At 37.5% G+C, this 25348-nt stretch overlaps 3 protein-coding genes across 3 annotated transcripts; 2 read left to right on the forward strand and 1 right to left on the reverse strand.

Annotated features, from left to right (window-relative positions):
• LOC117316237 (sericin-1-like) lies at nt 1-2524 on the forward strand. The gene is made up of 3 exons (XM_033870775.1): nt 1-103; nt 1009-1128; nt 2156-2524. The coding sequence occupies exons 1-3, from the start codon at nt 1-3 to the stop codon at nt 2491-2493; spliced, it is 561 nt and encodes a 186-aa protein (XP_033726666.1). The 3' UTR covers nt 2494-2524.
• A 9577-nt stretch (nt 2525-12101) lies between these two features.
• Nucleotides 12102-16019, forward strand: LOC117317084 (collagen alpha-2(I) chain-like). Its single transcript, XM_033871871.1, has 3 exons — nt 12102-12278; nt 14862-14964; nt 15617-16019. Exons 2-3 carry the CDS (start codon nt 14865-14867, stop codon nt 15946-15948), a joined length of 432 nt encoding a protein of 143 aa, XP_033727762.1. The 5' UTR covers nt 12102-12278; nt 14862-14864; the 3' UTR covers nt 15949-16019.
• Nucleotides 16020-23534: 7515 nt separating this feature from the next.
• On the reverse strand, nt 23535-24656 carry LOC117316238. Its single transcript, XM_033870776.1, has one exon. It carries the CDS (start codon nt 24654-24656, stop codon nt 23535-23537), a length of 1122 nt encoding a protein of 373 aa, XP_033726667.1.
• Between the last annotated feature and the right edge of the window lie 692 nt (nt 24657-25348).

Below are 25348 nucleotides of genomic sequence, written 5' to 3' on the forward strand. Positions count from 1 at the left end.
ATGGCCACGCCCGGGGACTTCATCCTACCTCCGGGGGCAGGGCTAGCGCCGCCCTTGCTAACCGCAACTTCATTATTGTCTGCTGCGTTGAGTTTCAGTTTAGGTATGCATTACTTCAGCTACATTAGTCATAATGAAATAAACACGGTTATTTTCCCCATACATCACAGGTGAATCTCCGTTTTTGGTAGGGGAAAGAAAACTCTGTCTATTAACTAGGTAGAGAAAAGACCATCTCAAACGCTCTATGACGCCATTCACAATAGCGTTACGTCATAAACGTCATATCTGCCTGAGGTGCATGGGCCAGGGAGATACATATTATATCTCCCTGGATCGCGTGCCCCTATGGACGCCCCCACTTTTTGTTGCGAGGAGTTGTCTCCCTTCCAGTTGTTGTTTACAAATGGCCGCGAACAGAAAGGCAAACGTTTTCGTGCTGTCAAAGAAGCAGAAAAGGATAAAATTCTTCAAAAAAAGATTTCTCAGAACACGAAAAAAACCCATGCCAACTGTTTCCAAGAGTTTCTAAAAAAAACCAGTCAATAACACCTTTACTTGGAATCGCATCAATAGAGCGACCGGGATCACAGGGGTTTGTGATAGAAATGATATTTCATATCTTCAGTTTATTTTTGAGTATCATCATTCATAACTGATAATTTTGCGGTATAATAAACAAGTTATGACCCTAGATGCAGGGTAATACGAAGGTTTGTTTCCCCTCAGCCCTCATATTTCGCTCGGACAATCCCTCGGGAAATATGATACCTTCAAGTAAACAAAACTTCATATTACCCTGCACCCAGGGCCATAAATGCATAATATAATTAAACCCTACTGTTACTTTCAGTTTCTATCTTTTAGAGAGAAAAAAATGTATCTGCTTGAAATGTGTTGAACAATAATATCGCATCATTTATGTAGTTTTAGAAAAAATTTATGGAGTGATTTAAGAATTTTTGTTAAAATTTGCATAGTATTATACTTGTCATGTTATTAATATAGCCATTTTCTTTCAGATCATGGCCACGCCCGGGGACTTCATCCTACCTCCGGGGGCAGGGCTAGCGCCGCCCTTGCTAACCGCAACTTCATTATTGTCTGCTGCGTTGAGTTTCAGTTTAGGTATGCATTACTTCAGCTACATTAGTCATAATGAAATAAACACGGTTATTTTCCCCATACATCACAGGTGAATCTCCGTTTTTGGTAGGGGAAAGAAAACTCTGTCTATTAACTAGGTAGAGAAAAGACCATCTCAAACGCTCTATGACGCCATTCACAATAGCGTTACGTCATCATTTTATGTAGCGTTACCACATCGCAAACTGATAACGTCATCCATTTTGGCGCACATTTCAAGGACCTTGGTGATAATACGATGAAAATGTTTCACAATATATTACAATTTGTTACTTTAATAAAGTACATGTGAAATAAATAATCAAACATGGGCCTGTACCGTGGACAGGGACATCTCAGCTCTTGTGAATGAGTTTAGCTGGTAAGTAGTCGGCAATCCTTGTGCTGACAAGCCAACTCTTATACTCGGGTTTAGATATACCTGCCAACAGAACGGGCTCGTGTACGATTACATTATTACGCTACACTAGGTACGAAACTTGTGTGTCGAATAGTCGAAGTTTTATACAAGGATTGTTTTTCGATCGGAGGAAAATTTAATCCATTTTCTAAATAAATTGTAATATTTATTCTTAACAGCTATAGTTGTAGCAGCGAGAATTATTTTCTCGCTTAATTTTATTCCATCAATGCACATAAGAACGGAAGGCTTAGAACCCCCCAGCTGGGAGACCTCTGCATCTTATTTACATTTTGTCGCCATTCCAATATGTCAAAAGGGCTTGAAATCAGGCTTAGCATATTTAAGTCATTTCCAAATTAATAAAAATTAATATTTACATGTGTTATTTTGAACAGTGGTATACATTATCACAAGTAAAGGGAGATAACTATAAATTAATTTGCAGGTAAACACTATTGCTGTCACATAGCAATATCCATCCAGTCCTGTCAATCAAAAAATAATATTTATGTTGTTAATTATAATTTACATCCTAAGTAAACTTCCTACAAAGTATACTTGTGATGAGAATCAATTACATATTCTAAATATTATACTGTATTACAGGATTTATTCTGTTGAGTTTATCTGATCTCACCGAAGGGCCGCGAGGGCCATCAGGAACTGTCGGGGTCCTTGGTATTACAGGATTTACTGGATCAACTGGATCATTAGGATCAACAGGATCAACTGGATCAACAGGATCTACAGGATCAACTGGATCAGCAGGATTAACCGCTGAAATCGGTGAAATCGGTGAAATCGGTGAAACCGGTTCAACTGGTGAATTTGGTTCAGCTGGAACAACTGGAGAAACAGGTTTACCTGGAGCAACAGGACCAACTGGTGAAACCGGTGCTTCCGGTATGACTGGTGAACGTGGTATTGTACAAATGATTGGGTAAGAGTGCGAAAAAATACCTTGTATTATGTAGACGAACCAATTGAACGTCTTTCAATAAAGGAATGTCCCCATTTTTCGTGTTCTGTTTTCTGTTGATAGTATCACAGGCCTGATGCTTTTCCTTTTGTTTGGAAAATACCCCAGGTAGTATAAGCAAAGGAGTTTCTCAGGGTCAACAATGAGTATTTGCTACCTAATGTCAACATACATGAACATGTATTATCACTAAATTCTACAAAAAAATAAACACATCCGTCTTATATTATTGGCTTATACGAGTATTTCCGTTTGTGCTGATATGAGAGTGATCGACTAATCGTTTTGGTGAAAATAAGATACAAAATATATTTCTTAAAATGCACTTAAGTTAGCACATCACATTTTTGCCATGAGTGGGGATAAGTTTCGACTTTCATACGAGTCTATAACATAACACAAATCATCGTCTAACAACAGTTTGATAGTTATTAATTCGAGTTGTCCGTTGCTCAATGATCGCACACTTTATTTCACTGAAACGGCCGGAGTTCGAGTTCGGAAATGAAAAGATATTGGGTCACTTGCCAAACCACGTTGGTTTTCTCCGGCTACTCCTCCGGTTTTCTCCAACAATAAGACCCAACACGCGCTTCCATCCAGGCTAACAAGAGTGATCAATATAAGTTGGTATAGCTTGTTTCGCAATTGCTATAAAACAGTAAAGTTTACATTTTACATTCTTTTGTGTAGCAGGTTGGCGTAAGTTCACCCCATGAACATCTATATATCAATTAGCTTTCAAATGTACGCCAACCAGCCAGCTTAGATATCGCGCTACATATCCGTGATTCATGTATATATGTTCATATACCTTTATATTGTATATTACAGTATTTGATATTGTGATACATGTTTGCTGAGGGGCCGCGGTGGCCGAGTGGTCAAGGGTCCCGACACTTTATCACTAGCCCTCCACCTCTGGGTTGCGAGTTCAAAACCTACGTGGGGCAGTTGCCAGGTACTGACCGTAGACCGGTGGTTATTCTCCGGGTACTCCGGCTTTCCTCCACCTCCAAAACCTGGCACGTCCTTAAATGACCCTGGATGTTAATAGGACGTTAAACAAAAACAAACCAAACATGTTTGCTGCAATATGTGAACTCGCAAGGCTTAATTAAAGGAACATTCCGCATAAAATTCCTGCTGATATGTACCTTTACGAATTCTTTCTAAAAACATTTAAACTTTTTATATGAGTGTATAACATTCCCTATACAACCTATAATAAAAAAAAGAAGCAACAATTTCGCTATCATATGTCGCAAACAAAAAATAGCTTCCCAGGTCCGGTCTTTTAATTTGTACTGTCCGCCCTTGCGTGAGTGCCAAGGTAGCATTTCTTATTTCTCGCGATGCAAGTTAAACTTGCAATTTGATTGGCTGATTTTTCAAGCGTCTCCGGGACCTTGCAAGCAATGTTGACGTCTGCAAGCTCACGAAAGGCTCAGCCCGATTTGCTTCTTCTATATCTTTATATTAATACGTTGTAGTACCCGTTTCCAGTTTTATTACAACGGTAGAGAGAGAGGTTTGACCGGGACTATTGGTGCATACGTGCGTACCTGAAAACCTCCAATGATGGGGCACATACTATATTCATCATTCAGATGATTACAGTCTATTACTTTGCGTACAAGGAATGAATTCTTGTATTGGTCACATTTGTGTGATGGTATTGTAAGTACGATGTAGAATATTTGACAAAAATATTGAACAAGAGAGACCGCAAAAACAACGCCAATGTAATAAAGGTTGTTGTTAGGATCCTGGAAGATTATTTCGCCAAATCCAATACGTCTACAGCAATAACATTTGATGATCGTCTTATATTGATGAAAACTTGAACACTTTCGTTTCAGTGTAATGTTCTCCACATTCCAGCAGAAAGAAGTAACTGTTATGTAACGCTTCTCGTAGCACATCCAGTCTTTAACCAGAAAACGATTTATCTATTTTTCATTTAAACATACGAAGTCTGAGAAATAAGGTGTCCTATTTAGAACATATTGCCTCTGATTACGATATTGTCTGTGTCACCGAGACTCACCTTGATACATCAATTACTGACGGTGATATACTCCTAGGTGGTTATGAACTTTATCGTAAAGATAGAGGATCTCCGGGAGGGGGGATAGCTGTTTACACATCCAGTCTCTTGTGCACAAATCGTAGAGCTGATTTAGAATTTCGGGTGGGTGAAGTTATTTGGACAGAGATCCAGTTTCCAAATAAGAAATTCCTCCTATGCACATTATACAGGCCTCCAAATAGCACACTCTTCTTTTGGAATCACTCTAGATTTTCTTAAGAAACTGCTCTGCATGAAACTCCACATGTAGTAATAGTAGGTGATATAAATGTTGATCTTTTAGTTGCAGAAAGTACACATATAATTTATGATATCATCAACTACTTTCATCTGACGAATGTTATCAATGAACCGACACGTTTTGGACACACGTGCGCTACACTCCTTGACCCTATATTTCTGTCGGACACGTGTACTTTTAGTTTGGCTGACGTAATCGACATAGAAACCGACACCCCTGACCACAAAGCGACGAGTGTAGAATTAACTGTAGAAACTGGTATTGTAAAGACATATATTAGGAAAGTGATATGTTATAGTGACGCAAACTACGGACTTTTTAATAGCAAATTAGACGAAACAGATTGGCAAGGGGAGTGTATACCGACAAAAATAGTGACAGTAGACCAAATGACAAACCTTGGTTCAACTCTAACTTAAGAAGTGAAATCAGAAAAAGAGACTACTGAAAACTTTCAAATCTAATCGAACCTCAATTAACCTTTCTAACTTTAGGAAACAACGTCCATCATGTCAATAATCTTAAGAAAAGCACTCAAGGACGTTTTTATGCGGACATAAATGGCATTCTTGATCAATATTCAGTTTCGAACACGAAAAATTGTCCGCAGACTAATAAAAACAACTGATACTACTAATATTATACCTCCCATTAGAAATAGATGTGGGAAATTGAAAATACAGATGATGGAAAAGCTAATATTTTAAATGATTACTTTGTTTCCATTGCTACTATTGACGATACTAACACTGACGTACCAGCTGTAGAACTAAGGACGGACGCGACTATATCTGACAAACCCTTCATTTGAAATGACATAATCGACATCCTAAAATCGTTAAATATTAGTAAAGCAGTGGGTATTGACACAATTAGTCACAACATATGTTGAGGAATACAGCAATATCAGTTGCATTTCTTTGGTATCTTCCCAAAACAGTGGGGAAAAGCGTTAGTAATGCCATTATTTAAAAAAGGGGATAAGCATGAAGTTTCAAATTACAGACCTATATCATTACTTAGCACTGTTGGGAATATTTAAATAATTATTTATTAGTACACTCCTTAGAATATAAATATCAGTCTGGTTTTCAGCCGGGTCATTCCGCAGTGCACCAAATTATAGAATTATATCACACTTTATGTGAAAACATAGAAAAAAAAAACGTCCGACATGTTTAGATTTTTGTGATATATCAAAAGCGTTCGATCGTGTGTGGCACAAGGGGCTGATGGTGAAACTGGCAAATTATGGTATTTCAGGGAAATTGTTGGACTGGTTTGGTAATTATATTAGTAATAGACAGCAGCAAGTCTTTGTTGCAAATAATAAGTCTTTAGTTAAAATACAAATGCCCCCTGAAAAAATGCCCATACAAATGTGTTCCTCGGGGCTCGGTATTAGGCCCTCTTTTATTTATTCTGTATATAAATGACATAGCCGATAACCTTGAAAGTTTAATGTAAATTATTTGCAGATGATACTTCCTTACTGTACTCGGATACCTCACCTCAAATCATTGAAACAAAGATAAATAGCGATCTAGGTAAAATTAAACACTGGGCAAAAGTGGATCGACGGAGGCATTACTTGTTTCCAGCTTTGAGCTTGACCATGTTATTGAAATAAAGTTTAATAATGTAAATGTTGACTTTGTAGAATATCATAAGCACCTATGGGGTAATATCAAATAAAAATTGTAAATGGAGTTGCCATATTGAAAATATTTGTAAAAATGTGTCAAAACAGGTAAGTGTGTAACGGAACCAGCCTAGTCAAGTACAGCTACGGATAATTATATGTAATAAGTACAAATCTGGGACCTGTCAGGGATAGGATTAATGTCTGTGAAACTTACTTACTTGTATCGCTATTGATTTACGGTGATTTGGGGACCGTTTTTAAGTGTAAGGAGGCAGTTTACACCTTGGTGGTTCAAATACAGCGCTACAGGCAGCCATTTTGCGGGTCACTACTGTCAATGATATGAGACGTTGGCTGTGATTGGAGGAACTGAGGTCGCAACAAGCAGCGACAGCCATCGTCTCTATGGCGCGCGGGGTATAAATTTCGGGCATCGTGCGTTTTCCGACAGACTGACAGGACTGGTGAGCCAGTCCACTAAACCTGGGAAGTGTCAGCAGTCTCCGGAACGGGGACACTCTGGTGCCATATGTCCCCATACCACCTTCAACTTCAAACAGTTCCCAAGTTAATTTGATAATGAAAATAAATACTTAGATTTAGACCCAGTCACACACCGGTTTGTTATCAACTATGAATTAGTGCTGTATTACCTCGGTCCGTATGGGTGCATGGGTAACGTTAGAGCCCACAGGCGCTTGCATATGACTTTCAATTTTTTTTTTTTGATATGACAGTGGTATGTGTAATCTGTTAAGCTGAAGGTTGGCAACAACGCCACGAGCGAAACGGCACCCCATCTCACTAAAACACACATTTATTCAAACTGACACGGCGCACACTATATGCGACCGTCATCAGAAAACATTCATCTTTAACCTACCGTGCCACTCAATACGAATTGTTACATCCAAAACACAATAATCCGTGAAAACATCGCCGAATTCCTTGCTCAGAACGCCATTTCTCAAACGGCTCCCTGAGCCTGTCCAGATTCTTCATTTACATACGGGGTCCAAAGGTCATGCCATCATATAATCGACTGTCACCAGGTGCACTTTTTGGGGTCATCTCGGCATACTTTATTTTACAGGTGCATATACAGGACGTCGTTTGTGATATCACGGACTAATAAGATAGCATTTTTTAATGCCATGCAGTGATGAGATCGTCCTTTCCTTTTCTTCAACTGCATCATTTCGGTAGTTGTTGAACTTCGTTTTCAATCAAAAAGATTGCATATAGCGGTGCTCAATAACTTGTTCAGGACAGGGCCGGGAAATTATACGTATACCATGAACAAGCAGTATCAGTTGGAATTTTTCGAAGTTAAAATTTGGATGGGGTAATAGCTGATAGTTGTTTGATATTTTGATTTTTATTGTACTTGCCATCTATTAAGGGCTATGCCAATCTTCAATTTTTAAAAAATGGACCCCTACATGACTAGTTAAAAATGTATATACCACACACAATACCGATAAGAATAAGAGGTTGTTATGGGTATTCTGGCGTTAGCCCTAAAATACTATCAAAGTCTGGCGTTGACACAAAATAACCACTACTTCCCCTTCAAGTATTCTCTTTTCTTTCTCATTTTAATTCAGTTTCATAATTCTGTAAGCACTTCAGCCAGCTTGATTATTATTAGAGTAGCGTTTAAAGCAAGCCCCCCCCCCCCCCCCCCCCCCCCCCTAAAATTGTCAAAGTAAGGGTATCTTAAAAAACGAATTCCCGTATCAATCAGCGAAATAATAATATAAAATCATTAAAAATCATCTCTCATATACTTGTTTTTATAAAACACACCAGGTATGAATCTATCGTGAAATACACTAGAATGCAGGATTTTGCATTTACCTGCTATTTTTTTCAGGGAGAGTACCCGCTGTTTCGAAAATTTGAATAAAAAGGGGTTTAAAACAAAATGACTGAAGGAACTCAATATTTCGATAATTAATACAGTGATAGATGTACTCATAAAATTTGGATTGAACTCGAAGAACTTCTAGCAAACATTAAATCTAACATTGTGGTAAATGAAAATAAATTGATGATGGATCATAGATCACAACGTACAAATCGTTTGGCAGGTCTGAAGTATGATTTTCGTATTTGACGACGACATGATATTTGTAAAATGTGCAGAAATAAATGAACTGTTCTAAAGTAAGTAATGTTGGTACACATGTATACGTTCCAGTAACCTGATGACAGTCTTATTCGTGATTCACTTTTCTTTTTGTTCGTCCAGAAATAATCAATAAATAAGCATTTTGTTCTACCTTTGTGACAATTATTTCATTATTTAGAAAACGATACGATAGTGACGTTCTGTGTGAATCAATTTATGCCCCCTCCCCCTTTCCACTTATCGAAAATCTTATTCTCGAAAGATTGCAAAATTTTCTATAATCATTTGATCATTTCATTTTTCCGAAATTTTCCCCTGCTGTGTACTGTCATATACGGTGCATGGTAATCTAACGTTCAAAATAATGAATAATTTATGATTATAAATCATCGTTCATCGACGAAACTCTTCAAATAATCGTAAATTAGACGAAACTCTTCAGCGAGCCGAAGCATTTTCCGGACAAAATGCATGCGGAGATGACCCCAAAAAGTACACCTGACGACTGACGATCATATAATCGCATGGCCTTTGAACCCCGTATGTAAATGAAGAATCTGGACAGGCTCAGGGAGCCGTTTGAGAAATGGCGTTCTGAGCGAGGAAGTCGGCGATGTTTTCACGGATTATTGTGTTTTGGATGTAACAATTCGTATTGAGTGACACGGTAGGTTAAAGATGAATGTTTTCTGATGACGGTCGCATATAGTGTGCGCCGTGTCAGTTTGAATAAATGTGTTTTTTAGTCGATTGAAGTGAGATGGGGTGCCGTTTCGCTCGTGGCGTTGTTGCCAACCTTGTACTTAACAGATTACACTAAACACTGTCATATCAAAAAAAAAAAAAAAAAAAAAAAAAATTGAAAGTCATATTTTCTATGCAAGCGCCTGTGGTCTTACCAAGCAAACTATACACGCAATACAATGTCATAACGCGTGCGAACAGTAAAGAACAGTAAATTCCCGCTAATCTAAGAAACGCGCGATTTCTTAATTCTTGCATCAAAACCTTTGACTGATTTGACAACCAAATTATGTGCTTTCTCTAGCATGTTAATTGTATTTTGCTTTAACTGCAATTATTCACATATACATATATGTATACACGACAAAAGAACTGTTGCCTCTTTCCTGCTAAATTCTACTTCATTTAGCAAATCATTAATGAAGAATATTTGTGACAGTCTCCCATTCCTCCTGTGTTAAACCAGATGATATTGATGCAGCCCAGATAACATGACGTCACTTCCGTCCCCGTCAAAAAATGTTTTTGGCAATGCGTTGCGGGTGAATAAAACCTAGCAAGGATTTCGACTTAGAACAATCGCGTAAATATGCCGTCTTTCGACTCTTTTATTGTGGTAAACGTATTTCTGCTTCGGTTAAAATTTCACACAAAAATGCTAACACATTCTTCATGCAGGGCAAGGATTGGTCGTCTTCTCATGGTAGCCATTCGTGAAATACAAAAGTTCATATGGAGATAAATCATAATTGAGAATACTACCAAAAAGAATATGGAGTAGATGGTGATTAGACATGACTTTGAGATCAGATACGAAATCTTTATCTTTTACAGTACTGAGTACACACCAGAGCTGGTCACGTGATAGCTCTGTGAATGAACAATCAAGTACACAGTAGTATCTTTGTGCATAAATCCTCAGAAATGAGACATGTATTTCATGTATTTCATTATGACGAATTTCAACAAGTTTAACATTTTCTTTTAAACATTAACTGTATTGTGGAAACCCTATAGCATGTTTTAAAATAACATATGTGTGGATACTATTATGTCAAGTGTGAAGCAAAATAAGTAACTATCGTTGGTCATTCTTTCTCGTAGATTAAACTGTCCCTGTTTGATCAAGTGGTCGTTGACATAACGAATACACCTAGAAAATGATACAAATTCTATTAATAATCGCGAGAACAAAAGCTGTGCTAAAATGGGACAGGCTGACGAAAGACGCTTGATAAGAAGTTCGAGTGTTGAACAGCCCATTTCATATATGGTAAATATGCGACCAGAAATTTACATTTTCTTTAAGCTGATGTGTACTTCTACCCATCCACTGTGTGCATCTGAGCCGAGGGGACGATAGACCCGTCATTTAATCAATCAGACTTGTCAAAAGTATACGATTACGTACCTTACCATCGGCAGAGCACTGTACTCTCCTACGCAATTCGTTCTCTAATAATCAACATGTTGAGAAACCAAGCGAATAAACCAACATTAAAACCGGTTTATTAAACGGAAAAAAATCTCTAATGCTTCAGGTTTTTAAATATATGCTGGGATTTCAAGCCTAATCTCAGAACAAAACTGCCTGTTATGATAATGCGAAACACCTACACATCTATACAACTACAATGTACTACTCTTCCTTAACGAAAATATTTACATTATTAACTGAAAGTTTGTTACGATCTTGAAGTCGTCGGTTAGAATGACTATTCTGCAGTATTTTTCGGCAAAGCGCCTCTGTACACTTTGGTTTGGTTTGTTTTTGTTTAACGTCCTATTAACAGCCAGGGTCATTTAAGGACGTGCCAGGTTTTGGAGGTGGGGGAAAACCGGAGTACCCGGAGAAAAACCACCGGCCTACAGTCATTACCTGGCAACTGCCCCACGTAGGTTTCGAACTCGCAACCCAGAGGTGGAGGGCTAGTGATAAAGTGTCGGGACACCTTAACCACTCGGCCACCGCGGCCCCTCCTCTGTACACTCACGTGACTACATTACACGTACTTATCATCGGATTGACTGTCATACCAAACACGTTAAACGCCATATATAACGCGTGCGAAAAGTATAGGTCAGTTAATTCCCGTCAATCTGCGAAACGCGTGAATTTTTAATTCTTGCATCAAAACCATGGATTGATTTGACAACCAAGTTTTGTGCTTTCTCTAGCATGTAACTTTATTATGCTTTGACTGCCATTATTCACATATACTTTACGCTTCACAGTTTGTTGCTGTGGTTAAAGGATTGGCACCAGAACGAATTAAGGACATAGCCCACATCTAATTTGGAACAGTCTTACTTTCTGTACGTTCGACATGTTTTGTTTCTACTATATAATACACAACATGAGTTACACTTTCTACAATTGGTAGTTTCTTTCCAAAAAATGTGATATCACAATGACATTGGACTTCTGTTTGGAAATAAAATCAACACTTATAGATTTAGTAAAAGATCATGTAAACCTAAACTTTTTACTGTATGTCTCACAAACAGGGAGTAGATACGGTACACCATTAACCCCACTGCTGATAATACATACGGCATCAGCTTGTTTAGGTATATGTATACAAGAGAGAAAAAATGTTTATGTAGATAAACTCTTAGACTGAGTTTAAATGCGATAGTACTCCGTCTGTATTGTAAACATTAGCTGATCATTTTGAAAATTATACGTTTTTTTATTTTATTTTATCGAAATCCAGTAAACTTACCGTGATATCAGTTTTGATATATCGGTGGTATACACTACGAATTCGTGACAGATCACCAAGACGGCAGTATATAAAAGGCCACAGCTGATGACATCACATTTGTCAGTTCCCTTCTCGCCGACTTGGAGACCTGATCCTACCAGGTTTACATTTTGATCAGACAGCTCGGTAAGTAATGCTTCACATATGGTGTGTATATTTAAGGATTGAATAATGTTATGTTGAGGTGTATGGGGGTGTAAACCTGGTTAATACTTTTAGGATTTCTTTCGTGAACAAACTTAATAGCGAATTAAAACAAATGTTAGTTTTAAAGGAATTTATTTCATATAAATATGATCACTTTTGAAAAGAAATTAAAAAAATTATAGTCCAAGCTCAACAAAGGTATTCCTACGCCGGACTTGATATAGTTCATTGAAAAATGACTCGAGTTAATTGTGGTAGGTTCATTGAGTCTGAATTGAGTGGAAATATAAATATTTGAATGTAAAATGAATGTAAAAATAACTTTATATCTTAACTTAGTGTCTGAAACAGTATATGCAGATAATTAAAGGAATTAATACATTTATATGATACATCATCTTCTTTGATGCCACCCTCTAGGATGACATTTGCTTTACAAAATGAAATGTTCCCAATGTTGCTGTTATTTTTTTTTTTTTTTAGATCACATATTTGTATAATTTTAACATCTACATGAACATTTATATCCATTTTTGCATTTACGGGCATTTGTTTTAGATACTGAATTTTTGAAGTATTGAAATAAAAATACTGAGATCCTGACATTTTTATCCATTTTACTTACATTTAGGCGTTTTTGGGAAGCATAACTAAATAAATAGGTAAATAAAATTATATCATACAGCCGTTCCCTTTGTCAAGGACTCGTTTGTGATGGATAGTTGTAAAGACATCAAGAAGGAAATCCTAAAGAAACAGTTAAAATATATAATTATTAGCAATTTAGTTTGAAATATTTTGGGATGTGGCATAAATGTAGTAGCCTGGAATGTTTAGTTTGTAACATTGTTATCAGACGGTAGACATGGTAGGATAACATCTTGGGGAGTTTGACACCAATGAAGCCAATTCTAAATAAGATTAGTTTGATGTCATGTCCTTTCGACAACTTTTTTAGGATCAACATTGTCACATATCTATCCAATATTTTCTTTTGTAAGAAATGGCTGCATACTTTTATCACATATGTCGGCCAATATGAATTTAATTACATATGCATAACATGTAAGCGTATCTTATATATCTACATTTAGTATGCATGAAAGTATTGGCCAGAATTGTTTTCGTTTTTTTTTTTCTAAAAAAACATTGGCCTCATCACAGTGTGTAGTAATGCCGGGTACCGCGTTACCCCAGGTAGTACTCTCCGACGTCGGATTTTGTTTTTCTAGTGTTCTTTCAAATAAATACGATTCATGTTAAATTAACGGTCTCCTAAATGTCCAAAACATAAAAAAAAAAAAATCACACAGAATAAGTGTCGTAGATGAAACTACATTTTGTTTGTGATGTTGTCATTTGCTAAGACCATGCCAAGATATCTTTTCCACGAAACGGCTGTTCTCTCTCCGTCGTTACTCCCGGGTAAAAACACGAAGATCATGCTCTTTTTTATCATTTATTTATAAGGAATAAATTTCATTTTTCACCCTTTTTTCTGGATATATTTACTGGAATATGTCTAGAAGCCAAATGTGTTATGACCTCATGAATGTTAAAAAAAATAAATGTCATTCCTTAAGTAAACACCAGTAGCTAGTATGATACAATGTGATACCACATAAACCCTACATATATACAAGTATCTAGTATGATATAATGTAATGCTATTTTACAGTATGTAAATACCAGTATCTGTATTGAATATATTTGTATTCCATAGCGTTCATACCACCGTAAACGCAATAAAAACACCGTTCAATAAATATATTGACATCAAACAATTCGTTGCTAACATAATAAAGTTCCAGTAAATCTAAATAAAGACACCGGTATTGTTTACAAAATTAAAAGAAACAACTCAACATTTTTGCTTGATACATTTTACGTTTTCAGTTTATTAATCTATTCACAATTTCTGTCTCGCATTAACTAGGTTGTCAAGTACAGCGGGTATTGACACAGTGTCAGTAGTGACGTGGTCGATTTTTCTATAGGAGCTGTAGGCTTCAGACATTTGTTGTTAGCTTACCTTGTGGAGAAGATAAACATTCGCTCATTTCCGCAATCTTCAGTTTATTTTTGACAAAACCCTCAATTAACATAAGTTTTGTGTACAGAGATCATCGGATAACAGAAGAAAACGCTAAAATTGCGTAGATCAGTCCTTTGAAAATGGCGCCGTCTAGTTGACGTTCCGATAACGTCACAACGAGACGACGTCATGATTATGTTACCGATTCCCGCGCTTATTAATCCGCTGATCCTTTTTTTCACTGCTTTACGCTAATTTTAGCGCAGTTAGTTTACAAAGCTGAAGAAAGAAGAAATGTAAATATAATGTATTATTATGTCAACCCTTCTTTTTCTTTCAGTTTCTATCTTTAAAAGAAAAGATATTTCTGTTAAAACTGTCTTGAACAATTAAATCGCATCACTTTTGCTGGTTTAAGAAAAAAATGTACATTATGATGGAGTGATCTTTGAGAATGAGGGTTAAAATCCCAGCTTATCCAATACATTTCGAATTGTCATGTTATTGATGCTGGTATTTGCTTTCAGATCATGGCCACGCCGGGAGACCTCGTCCTACCACCGGGGGAAGGGCTAACTCTGCCATTATTTACCACAGCTGCCTTATCTGCCGTGTTGAGCTTCGGCTTTGGTATGCGTCACTTCATTTACGTCATAATAAACAAGAAATATCTTTAAAAAGATAAACGGCATAGTTTTAATGCTAGTGGTTATAATGTAAAACTGCTGGTGAAATAAATTAACGAAGTAATAATACATAAATGTACGTTTCAGCACGGTTAACAAAATTATATCAGTTTGAATCATTTTGGTGATAATGAAACTGCATTTGAATCAGGAATATCATTTTATTAATGTGTCATTTGAAAAGATACATCTATTTATTCATCTTGCATTCAATCTTAATTTTGTTTCGTTTTTAATTGCATAACTGTATTTTGCATTTACCGCTACTTTGACCAATCACATACTTCATCTTGACCAGTAACGACGCCACCTGTCGCGTCATATCCGGGACCAAAAGAATATTATACGGCTATGCCGAAAAAAGACACGAGTATTTCTCCCATACATCACATTTTAATCTCCGAATATACAGGACATTCACTACACTCCTATCTTTACACTTCATCACGTAGTCTTTCTGGAACGCGTATTATTATTTAATTCACCATTAAACATTATCATCCTAAGAGAGAAGTGACGTATTGTTTTGACTTCCTACAAAGTATACTTGTGATGAGAATCAATTACATATGCTAAATATCATTGCTGTATTACAGGAGTTATTCTGTTGAGTTTATCCGATATCAACGAAGGGCCGCGAGGGCCAATAGGAACTTTGGGAATCACCGGTTCTACTGGAGTTGCACCAACAGGATTAACTGGTCCAACTGGTACAGCTAATACAGTAACTGGTTTTACTGGAATGACCGGGCAAACTGGAGCAACAGGACCAGGTATAACCGGTGCAACTGGTGTAGCGAATACAGTATCTGGTGTAACTGGACCTACAGGATATAATGGAGATGTAGGACCAACAATTACCGGCGCATCTGGCACAACTGGTGCTACCGGTGCAATCGGCGCAACTGGTGTTGCAGCCTCGGGATAAGAGTGCGAAAAAATACCTTGTCTGAGGTATATGGACGAATTGAACGTCTTTAAATAAAGGATTTGTTTGCATTTCTCGTGTTCTGTGTTTTGTTAATATTATCATAGTAGTGATGGAGATTGTCATTTCATTGTTTTTACAGTGAATACAACAGGTAGTATAAGTGAAGGAGAAAAACTATCTCAGGGTCAACAATGAGCATTTGCTACCTAAGGTCAACATGCATTATTATCATCAAATTCTACAAAATACAAAGCAACGCCGACAGATATTTATTGATTTATAAGAGGAATGACGGGTTTTACCAGAGCTACTGGATCAACAAGATCAACAGGATCAACAAGATCAACTGGACCAACAGGATCAACAGGATCAACTGGACCACCAGGATCAACATGATCAACTGGATCAACAGGATCAACTAATGAAACCGAATCAACAGGATCAACAGGATCAACTGGGAAACCGATGCAACTAGTTCAACTGAACCAGCAGGATCAACTTGAGAAAAAGGACCAACTGTAATCGGTGCAACTGGCGCAACATATATTTATTGATTTATAAGAACATTCCCATTTGTACTGATATTGAGCTGTTTGACTAACTACTTTGGAGAAAATGATATACAAAATATTTTTCCTAAAATGCATTTAAAATGGGGATAATCTCATTATTAGGATTCTTGTATCAAGTGAAAACCGTGCGCTGTTCTTCTACCAGTCATACGATGGCTATTTGACACCATTCTGAGAATAATTGGAATCAATTTCAAACCAGATAATGAATAGGAAATGAGAGTTCTACGCCACCCTATCCCTCCCATAGGTTTACATAGGGATCCCTCCCTGAAGTAAGGGATCAGTGAGGGATGAAGAATTGACCCCGTGACCTCTAATTAGAACGCATTCTTAATGTGCTATTATTAGAAATTATAACCGTAGGGGATATACCTTGCGTCATGTTTATCCATAGCCCGACAAGTGTATACAGGGCGGTGATCCTCCCCTTTATTGCATCATTGCTATTTTAAGTATTTCTCGGTTTTTCCAAGCTTTGTAACGTTTACCTAACGTATTAGTTGCGACAATCCTCCACTCTATTGCATCAGAGCTATTTTAACATCCACCATCATCCTATGTATACACAGGTAATGTTGAACAAACGTATCAGTTGAAGGGTGTCACTCGAGGTGAACAGACGTATATGTATACTCGCAGTGAAAACCTGTGGAGTTATCAGTACTGAGGAAGCATCTATATCGAATTGTGTATACATTTCTACAAAAACCAGTCAAGCAGAATTTACCTGTGGAGTTCTTATTCCTGCAGAATATCAACATCGACTTGTGTATATATTTTTCCCTACACCAACAAAATAGACTTTTACCTGTACGCTAATCACGATGGATATAAGAAAGGAGATGTACAATATAGACACGATAGCAGAGTTAGATAAGTGGGCGATAGAAAACAACTTATCAAGCAGCACGGATACGGAGCTAAGTCTACGTCGAATCGCCCTACTTACTGATCAGCCAACCGTGCAACAAACAACAAAGACAAACACATGTTCCATATGCGATAAGGTCTTTAAACAGAAGTGCCTAATGCGACATAACAGAACATTCCACGGGGACTCTAAATATACATGTTCTTACTGCAACGCGACTTTTAATCGTAAAGACAACTTTAATCGTCATTTAAAATCACACAAGGAAAATATACTATCAATAATGAAAAGAAAATGTGACGAAAATAGCGTTTCTTCAAGTTAACCAAAGAAGCAGGCAATTGATATTGAGGACAAACCAACCAGTTCTACAAGTCCGTTGAACACAGGAAAGTGTAATTGGTGTATGCGAACAAAAGTTTTGCTTCCGGGTAAGAAATTTTGTAACGTTTGTGGAGATCAAGGAAGAGAGTGTAACTGGTGTCACCGGCCACTTCCGGAAAGGTTTTATGGGAAAAGAACAGATGTATGTGATAGATGTTTGACGCGCCGCGATACCTGGACTACCCGTCAACAACGTGGAGGAGGAATCGAGGCTCTTGAATGAACAGCGCAATAGGAAACATTAGATCCAAACCCGGGAAATCTTTGGGACATTTTACAGTTTTTCAATGACAATCAAACACAGATTAAAGACATTTTAGAGGAGAGGCTCAAGGAAATCAAAGGTATGAAATGGTTTCTCACATTATTTGTGAAGTTTGTGAAATATGACCAAAACAATGAACCCATCTATGCTGAACCCACATTTAGATCCATTAATTTGACATACACGAACGTAGCAAAGCTAACAGAACAGCTGGCCGAAGCTTTTCAAAACTTACATAATGCCTATCAAATTTTTGAGCGGGATGGGAGTGGATGGACGATATATAGAATTCTAAAACTCGAAGTGAACACAGTAGAATACACACCGTTAGAGGGCAGTAGTTACATTCCCCTTCCGCTAAAAATACAAAAGAAAAGGCTGTTCTGAACATACAAAATACTGACCAAAAATGTTTTTTTTGGTCGGTCCTTGCCGATATGCATCCGGTGTCATATTCCGACCACCCAGATCGAGTGAAAAATTATAAGCAACATGAAAACGAATTGAATATGACAGGTATCGAATACCCTGTCCCCCTATCTCAAGTATCAAACTTTGAAAAACAAAACGACATATCGGTAAATATTTTGGGGTTAGAGGGTGACGAAGTGTATCCGTTGTACGTTACCGACTTGCGCAACACTTCGAGACATGTTAACCTTCTCTTATTTTCAAAAGGTGAAAGCAGACACTATTGCCTCGTAAGAAGTTTGAGCCGTTTGTTAGGCGATCGCACCGCGCACAATGGTCAAACACATTATTGCAATTATTGTCTCCATGGCTACACAACACAACAGATGTTAGATGACCATGTTCCATATTGCTCCCCTCACGGTCCTCAAAAATTAAGCTTCCCCAAACATGAAGAACAACAGTGGGTCAAATTTAATCAAATTCATAAACAGCTCAAAGTCCCTTTTGTGATTTATGCTGACTTTGAAAGCTTTGTACATGTGAACCAAATCCAGACAAATCATCGACGACTCGGTATCAAAAACATGAACCTTGTGGCTTTTCATACATGGTAAAATGTTCATCCGACGAACTATCGAAATCTGCACAGGTCTATAGAGGTCCCGACGTAGTTGACAATTTTTTCAAAAAATTGATTCAAGAAGAGGAAAGTATTTGTCAAATTTTAGAAAATGTTAAACCCATGACTTTGACTCAAAACGAAAAAATCTCTTTCCAAAATGCAACACAATGTCATATTTGTCAGAAAAACCTTGAAAACGACATAGTTTTCGACCATGATCATTTAGATGGACGTTACAGAGGTCCGAGTCACAGTAATTGTAACTTTCAATATCAATTCAGACAAGGGAAAAGGTCACAGAGTTCAAGGTTTTACATTCCTGTCGTGTTTCATAACTTACGAGGCTATGATATGCATTTGTTGATGGAATCAGCAGGAAAATTCAAATCAAAGACTTTGTCTTGTATTCCAAACAATATGGAGAAGTACATGTCATTTTCTCTAGGGAACCTGAGATTTATTGATTCCTTGCAATTTCTAAATGCTCCTCTAAACACACTGGTGTCCAATTTGGTAGCAGAGGGAGTTGATAAATTCCCGAATTTATCGAGACACTTCCACAACGAGGAGCATCGCCAACTTCTTCTTCGAAAAGGGGTATACCCATACGATTACCCATACGATTACGCAACGTCACCCAAAAAGTTTGATGAAAACAAATTACCTGGAGAAAATCAGTTTTATAATAAACTTACAGAAACGGATCTGTCCGACACAGATTATAGACACGCGCAATCGGTCTGGCACACCTTCGATATGACTTGTTTTGGTGAGTATCATGACCTTTACTTAAAGACGGATGTCTTACTGTTGGCCGATGTGTTCGAGAACTTTCGATCAATCAGTTTAGAATATTACCATTTAGACCCCGCCCATTATTACTCGGCTCCCGGGTTTTCATGGGACGCTATGCTAAAAATGACTGAGGCAGAACTTCAACTTCTTAACGATATTGACATGGTACTGATGGTTGAAAAAGGTATCCGCGGAGGCGTGTCCATGATTTCAAAAAAGTTTGCTCAGGCTAATAATCCCAAAGCACCTGAATATGACCCATCGAAACCAAACACCTGGCTCACGTACCTAGATATGAATAATTTGTACGGTACGAGTATGTCTGAATCCTTACCGGAAAAAGACTTTGCATGGCTGACACCTGAACAAATTTCAAATTTAGTTGTTTCTAACATTGACGACAACGCGGAAACGGGTTACATTTTAGAAGTTGACCTTGAGAATCCGGAACATTTACATGACAAACATAATAACTACCCCTTGGCCCCCGAGAACATCGGCATTACGAAAGATATGCTTTCTCCCCATTCTCAAGATCTTCGAGAGAAATTAAATATCAAAGGCAACCATTCAGAAAACTAGTTCCAAATCTATACCCCAAGCAACAATACGTCCTCCATTATCGAAACTTGAAATACTATCTCTCCAAAGGCATGCTACTTACAAAAATCCATCGAGTTATTGAATTTAAACAATTCGCTTGGTTGAAACCTTACATTGACTTTAATACAATCAAAAGAAAACAAGCCAAAAACGACTTTGAGAAAGACTTTTTCAAACTAATGAACAATTCCGTTTTTGGTAAGACAATGGAAAACATGAGGAAGAGAGTCAGCGTTGAGCTGGTGAATACACCAAAACGACTCAGAAAAGTATGTGCTAAACCAAATTTTCAGTCTTTTAAAATTTTTAACAAAGATCTTGTTGCAGTCAACAAGAAGAAAACAAACATTATCTTAAATCGGCCGATTTATGCAGGGTTCTGTATTCTAGAGGTATCAAAGATATTCATGTATGAGTTCCATTATGATTTCATCAAACAAAAGTACGGACCAAAAGCAGAATTATTATTCACTGACACGGACTCTCTCGCATACTGCATAGAAACACCTGACTGGTACGGGGACATGCGAGACAATGCTGACCTGTTTGACACTAGCAATTTCCCAAAAGACAGCTCTATGTTTAGCATGAACAATTGCAAAGTCCTCGGTAAAATGAAAGACGAGTGTAGCGGTCAAATTATGGACCAGTTTGTAGGATTAAAACCCAAAATGTATAGTCTTACATGTGGGGGTGTAGAGAAACGTACGGCTAAAGGTGTGAAGAAATCAGTCATTGAAAAGCAATTGAGACACCAAGCGTATTTACTCTGTCTTTCCGAACAAAGCAGTTGCAAACATAAAATGAATCTTATACGTAGTTTTGATCACCAACTCTATAGTAGAACGGTCAACAAGACCAGTCTGTCTCCGTATGACGACAAACGGTACTTCACTGGCATAGACAGTTTGGCTTATGGTCATTATAAAATTTTACAAACATGAACCATTTCATACATTTGAATATGATATTACCTTTTCTTTTATATAGATATGTCTATTTATTTTCAAAAAATACACATTCAATATTTTTGATTGATGGCTCTCAATACAACATATTGATAAACGTTATGATTAAGTATGTAAATGCTGTAAGAGATATATTACATTTGATTTAACAGTATATATGAATGTAGATAATATCTGTCTAAATCTTTGCCCGTATCAGGTGTATATATATTTTAATTACTTATCCAATATATCTTTAGTATGATGTATAAGTATGAAATGTATTTTTAATAAAGTCCTTGAGCATCACCCAATGGTTTGTGCTGTTTATGGTATATCTCATCAACAAAGAAAAAGCAATGACAACATCAGAATCTTTTAAATTTTATTAACTACATGACCCTATTTACAAGTGATTATTCCTAGGTGAAATTGACATAATCAAAACGTTCACGTTCGATTTTTAATCTTCCATTTCACTATTGTCCTCATCAGTTTCATCCTCATTGTTCGATCCCTCGGAATCAATATCAACACTTTCCTCGTCATCGGTTACATTATCCAAATAGTCTTCAAATTGATGTTTGAATTGCCTGAGAGTAACCCGAATGGCTTTTTCTCTGTCCATACCATCAGCAATATAGTTTTCAATTGATTCTATTACCTGTCCGTGTAATCTCCCATGTCTTAACTGCAATAAATAGGTCAGAACTTGTTTATAGTGTCCTAGGAATTCTTTCATATCATCTTCCCTGAGTTTTATGTCAGCCTTCGATTTAGCCTCGGAATTTGAGAATCCTTCATTTTCATATTTCTCTAATTTCTTTTGCCAATGTCCTTCGTTTTTCTCTCTGGCTATTTCTGCAAAATGCGTAAAAACTTCGTCTTCTGCGTCATCAAATGAAGAGTTAGACTCATCGCTGTCGTCAGAGATCATTCTCTAGAATTTGATCTGTTTGTTTTGTACACTTTCTTCTTTCGACATGCTCCTCTTCACTGTGTAGTGATCGGGACATCAATTCTTAATGTGTTTCTGAAGATCATGCAAGTTTTCGAAGACAATTCCACAATCTTCACAGCTAATCATATTGAGCTTTTCTGTATCTGTCGACATTTTGACTGTATCTTCTTCTGCAGGGACTTCTGAATACGTCTGCACGGTAGGGGTGTTGTTTTCAGAATGAATACAATTTGAAACCAGTGGTCCTTTTATCGTCTCGTCCAGAAAAACATTGTTACGCAAACGTAGAGATTCCGGGGTAGTTGGTTTAAGGTCCACCAATAAATAACCGTATGGTTTATCCGTAGCTTCATTAAATTGACGCATGAGATGTTGGGGTCTTTCCGGTACATTTGCCGAGCCAGCGTCATGGTCTGTTGCCTATCAACCGGGTTATTAAACATCACTAAATAGTAACATTTTCTTCTTTGAGTTGGATCTTTGTTGTAATAAAGATTCTGATTGATGGCTATGACAGACAAATTTCTATGATGACTGCCTTCTGTAAAAAGTTCGTTGACACGTTGATCCTTGGATGCCGTAGACATGAGATCATCTAGCAATATTAAGTTGTTGATACTAGGATTAATAAACGAATCTTGATCCAAATCTAGAGGTATCCCCTTTATAAACTCAACTGTCGGTGTAACAGTCGACTGTATAACATCATACAGTGATTGCCATCTTTTGTAAAGCCATATGATTCTCTGAGGTGCGGGCTCAATTTTTGTCATGCAACTCTGAAGCACTTTTTTTAAACAAAATAAGTCTTTCCACACGATGTTGGTCCGGAAACATTTGCTGTGAAAGGATGTTTGAAGACAAAATCCCGCACTGACGGTGGTGGCGGTGGCGGCGGGGGCGGCGGCGGCTGCTGTGATGGTGAGTTAAGCACCTTCACTTCATGTGGTGGCGGTGGCGGCGGTGGTGGTGGCGGCGGTGGATACGCATGACTGATTCGTGGATACGGTAGACTTCCTCCATGTATGGTTTTCATGTGCCGTAAAAGAACATCCCTTCGAGAACACACTTTATTACACTTTGGACACGACGTGGACTGCATGGCTGTCAGATTGAAAATGAACACCCTTTCTTTTTTAGGTCCTTTTATAGGTTTTGGACGTCGCTCTCTTTGATCCAACTGTTAAATTTCTTTGGATAACCAAGCCATTTTACATATACTTCCTGAATTCCGTTTCTCTTTCGTCGTTTTAACACCCTTTCCACCTTGAACAAGTCATCCCTCCCTTTGTTGACCTTTTGTAGTTCGCTGTTATAAAAAGTTCCAGCTATCGAATCTCCGTCGTAGTCAATGATTTTATAGATAGGTATACCTTGACGAAGGTACCTCGTCTTGATGGTGAAAACCTCTTCTGTCCATTTTTGCTCAAAATCACGTTGGAATGTGCGTCTGTTGGCCGATATTCTTACTACATCGCCAACTTTAAACTTGAAAGGTTTTGAGCTTTTCTTTTTCTTAACTATCCTAGGTTTCTTCGAGTCAACATACAAATGTTTCCACACCAATGCTTCATTGGACTTCTCAATACCATCCGGTGATTTACCATCTAGAACACTGTGGGGCCTGGCATTGTAATTGTGGACGATATCCTGTAGAACATCTAAGTAGTGATGGGTCCGGTTGTGAGTGAAATAGCAATACATCAACACTTTCAGTGTCCTGATTACTCTCTCAGCATAATTTGCATGAGTGACGTTATGAGTGACATAATGCCCGACTCCCTCTTTGTCTAAATATTGTTTTACCCATCTATTTTTCCATTCACTGCCCGGATCCGATCTGACCTCTTGTGGTTTTCTACCCTGACCAAATATGTGTTTGAATCCGTCAATGATAGACTGGTGTTGTTTATTCTTCAAAGGAACAACCCACAAATGACGCGAAAACACGTCAATGGGAATGAATAAATATCGTATTCCATCGTTTTCTTTCTCTAGGTTAGAGACGTCAGCTAGATCAACATCCCATAAAGCATCGATACCTTGAGATATTACTTTTCTAGTCTTAAACTTGTAGCGTAGAGGACGTTGTAAGCTGTAGGCGTCTATATCCTGAAGGAAACGACGAATGGCATGAATTCCGATCTTGTACTTTCCTTCTTTTTTTTTTTTTTTTTTTAAATATTTGTAAATCTTTTCTGGTCCCGCATAACTGATAGGGTTGTTTAAATCAAAGTAGATATTATCCAAGTGTTCCTTCCAACCCATATTTAAAGAATGAATCACTTATCTTCTTAGTTTTTATATGTTTGTCTGAGGTAATACACATCAACATTAGCTTATGTATACACATTATAAACTGTGCAAAAATAGCTATGATGAAATAAAGAGGAGGACTGTCGCAAATAATACGTTAAGTAAACGTTACAAAGCTTGGAAAAACCGAGAAATACTTAAAATAGCAATGATGCAATAAAGGGGAGGATCACCGCCCTGTATACACTTGTCGGGCTATGGATAAACATGACGCAAGGTATATCCCCTACGGTTATAATTTCTATTCTACCATGTTTGCTATGCAACGCTAGTTTTGATTGGTTTAAAACCATGTATTAGTTTCCAATAATACACGGTCGGGAGTCACGGCTGTAACAATTTTATATATCTAATATTCACCCGTTTTATTTAAGGTCACCATAGCCTAGTGGTCTAATGGGCTAGTCTTTCATTAATTTTTATCACGACGCGAGTTCGAATCCTACGGAGGCCCACTTTTTTTTTTTTTTTATCCCTTCTTTTTATTTTCAAAATCAATGCCATATGAAAGATGCTCTTGATCGTAGTACTGTATTACCTGTATATTTCATCAACAAATAATGTAATACTCAAGAAATAAATCACAATGTTTTCTCGGGGTTTCTTTGCTGTTTTTCTATTAGAAAGAGGTCGATCTAAGAACT

Source organism: Pecten maximus, chromosome 18, assembly GCF_902652985.1.
Source record: "Pecten maximus chromosome 18, xPecMax1.1, whole genome shotgun sequence".
Taxonomy (NCBI): domain Eukaryota; kingdom Metazoa; phylum Mollusca; class Bivalvia; order Pectinida; family Pectinidae; genus Pecten; species Pecten maximus.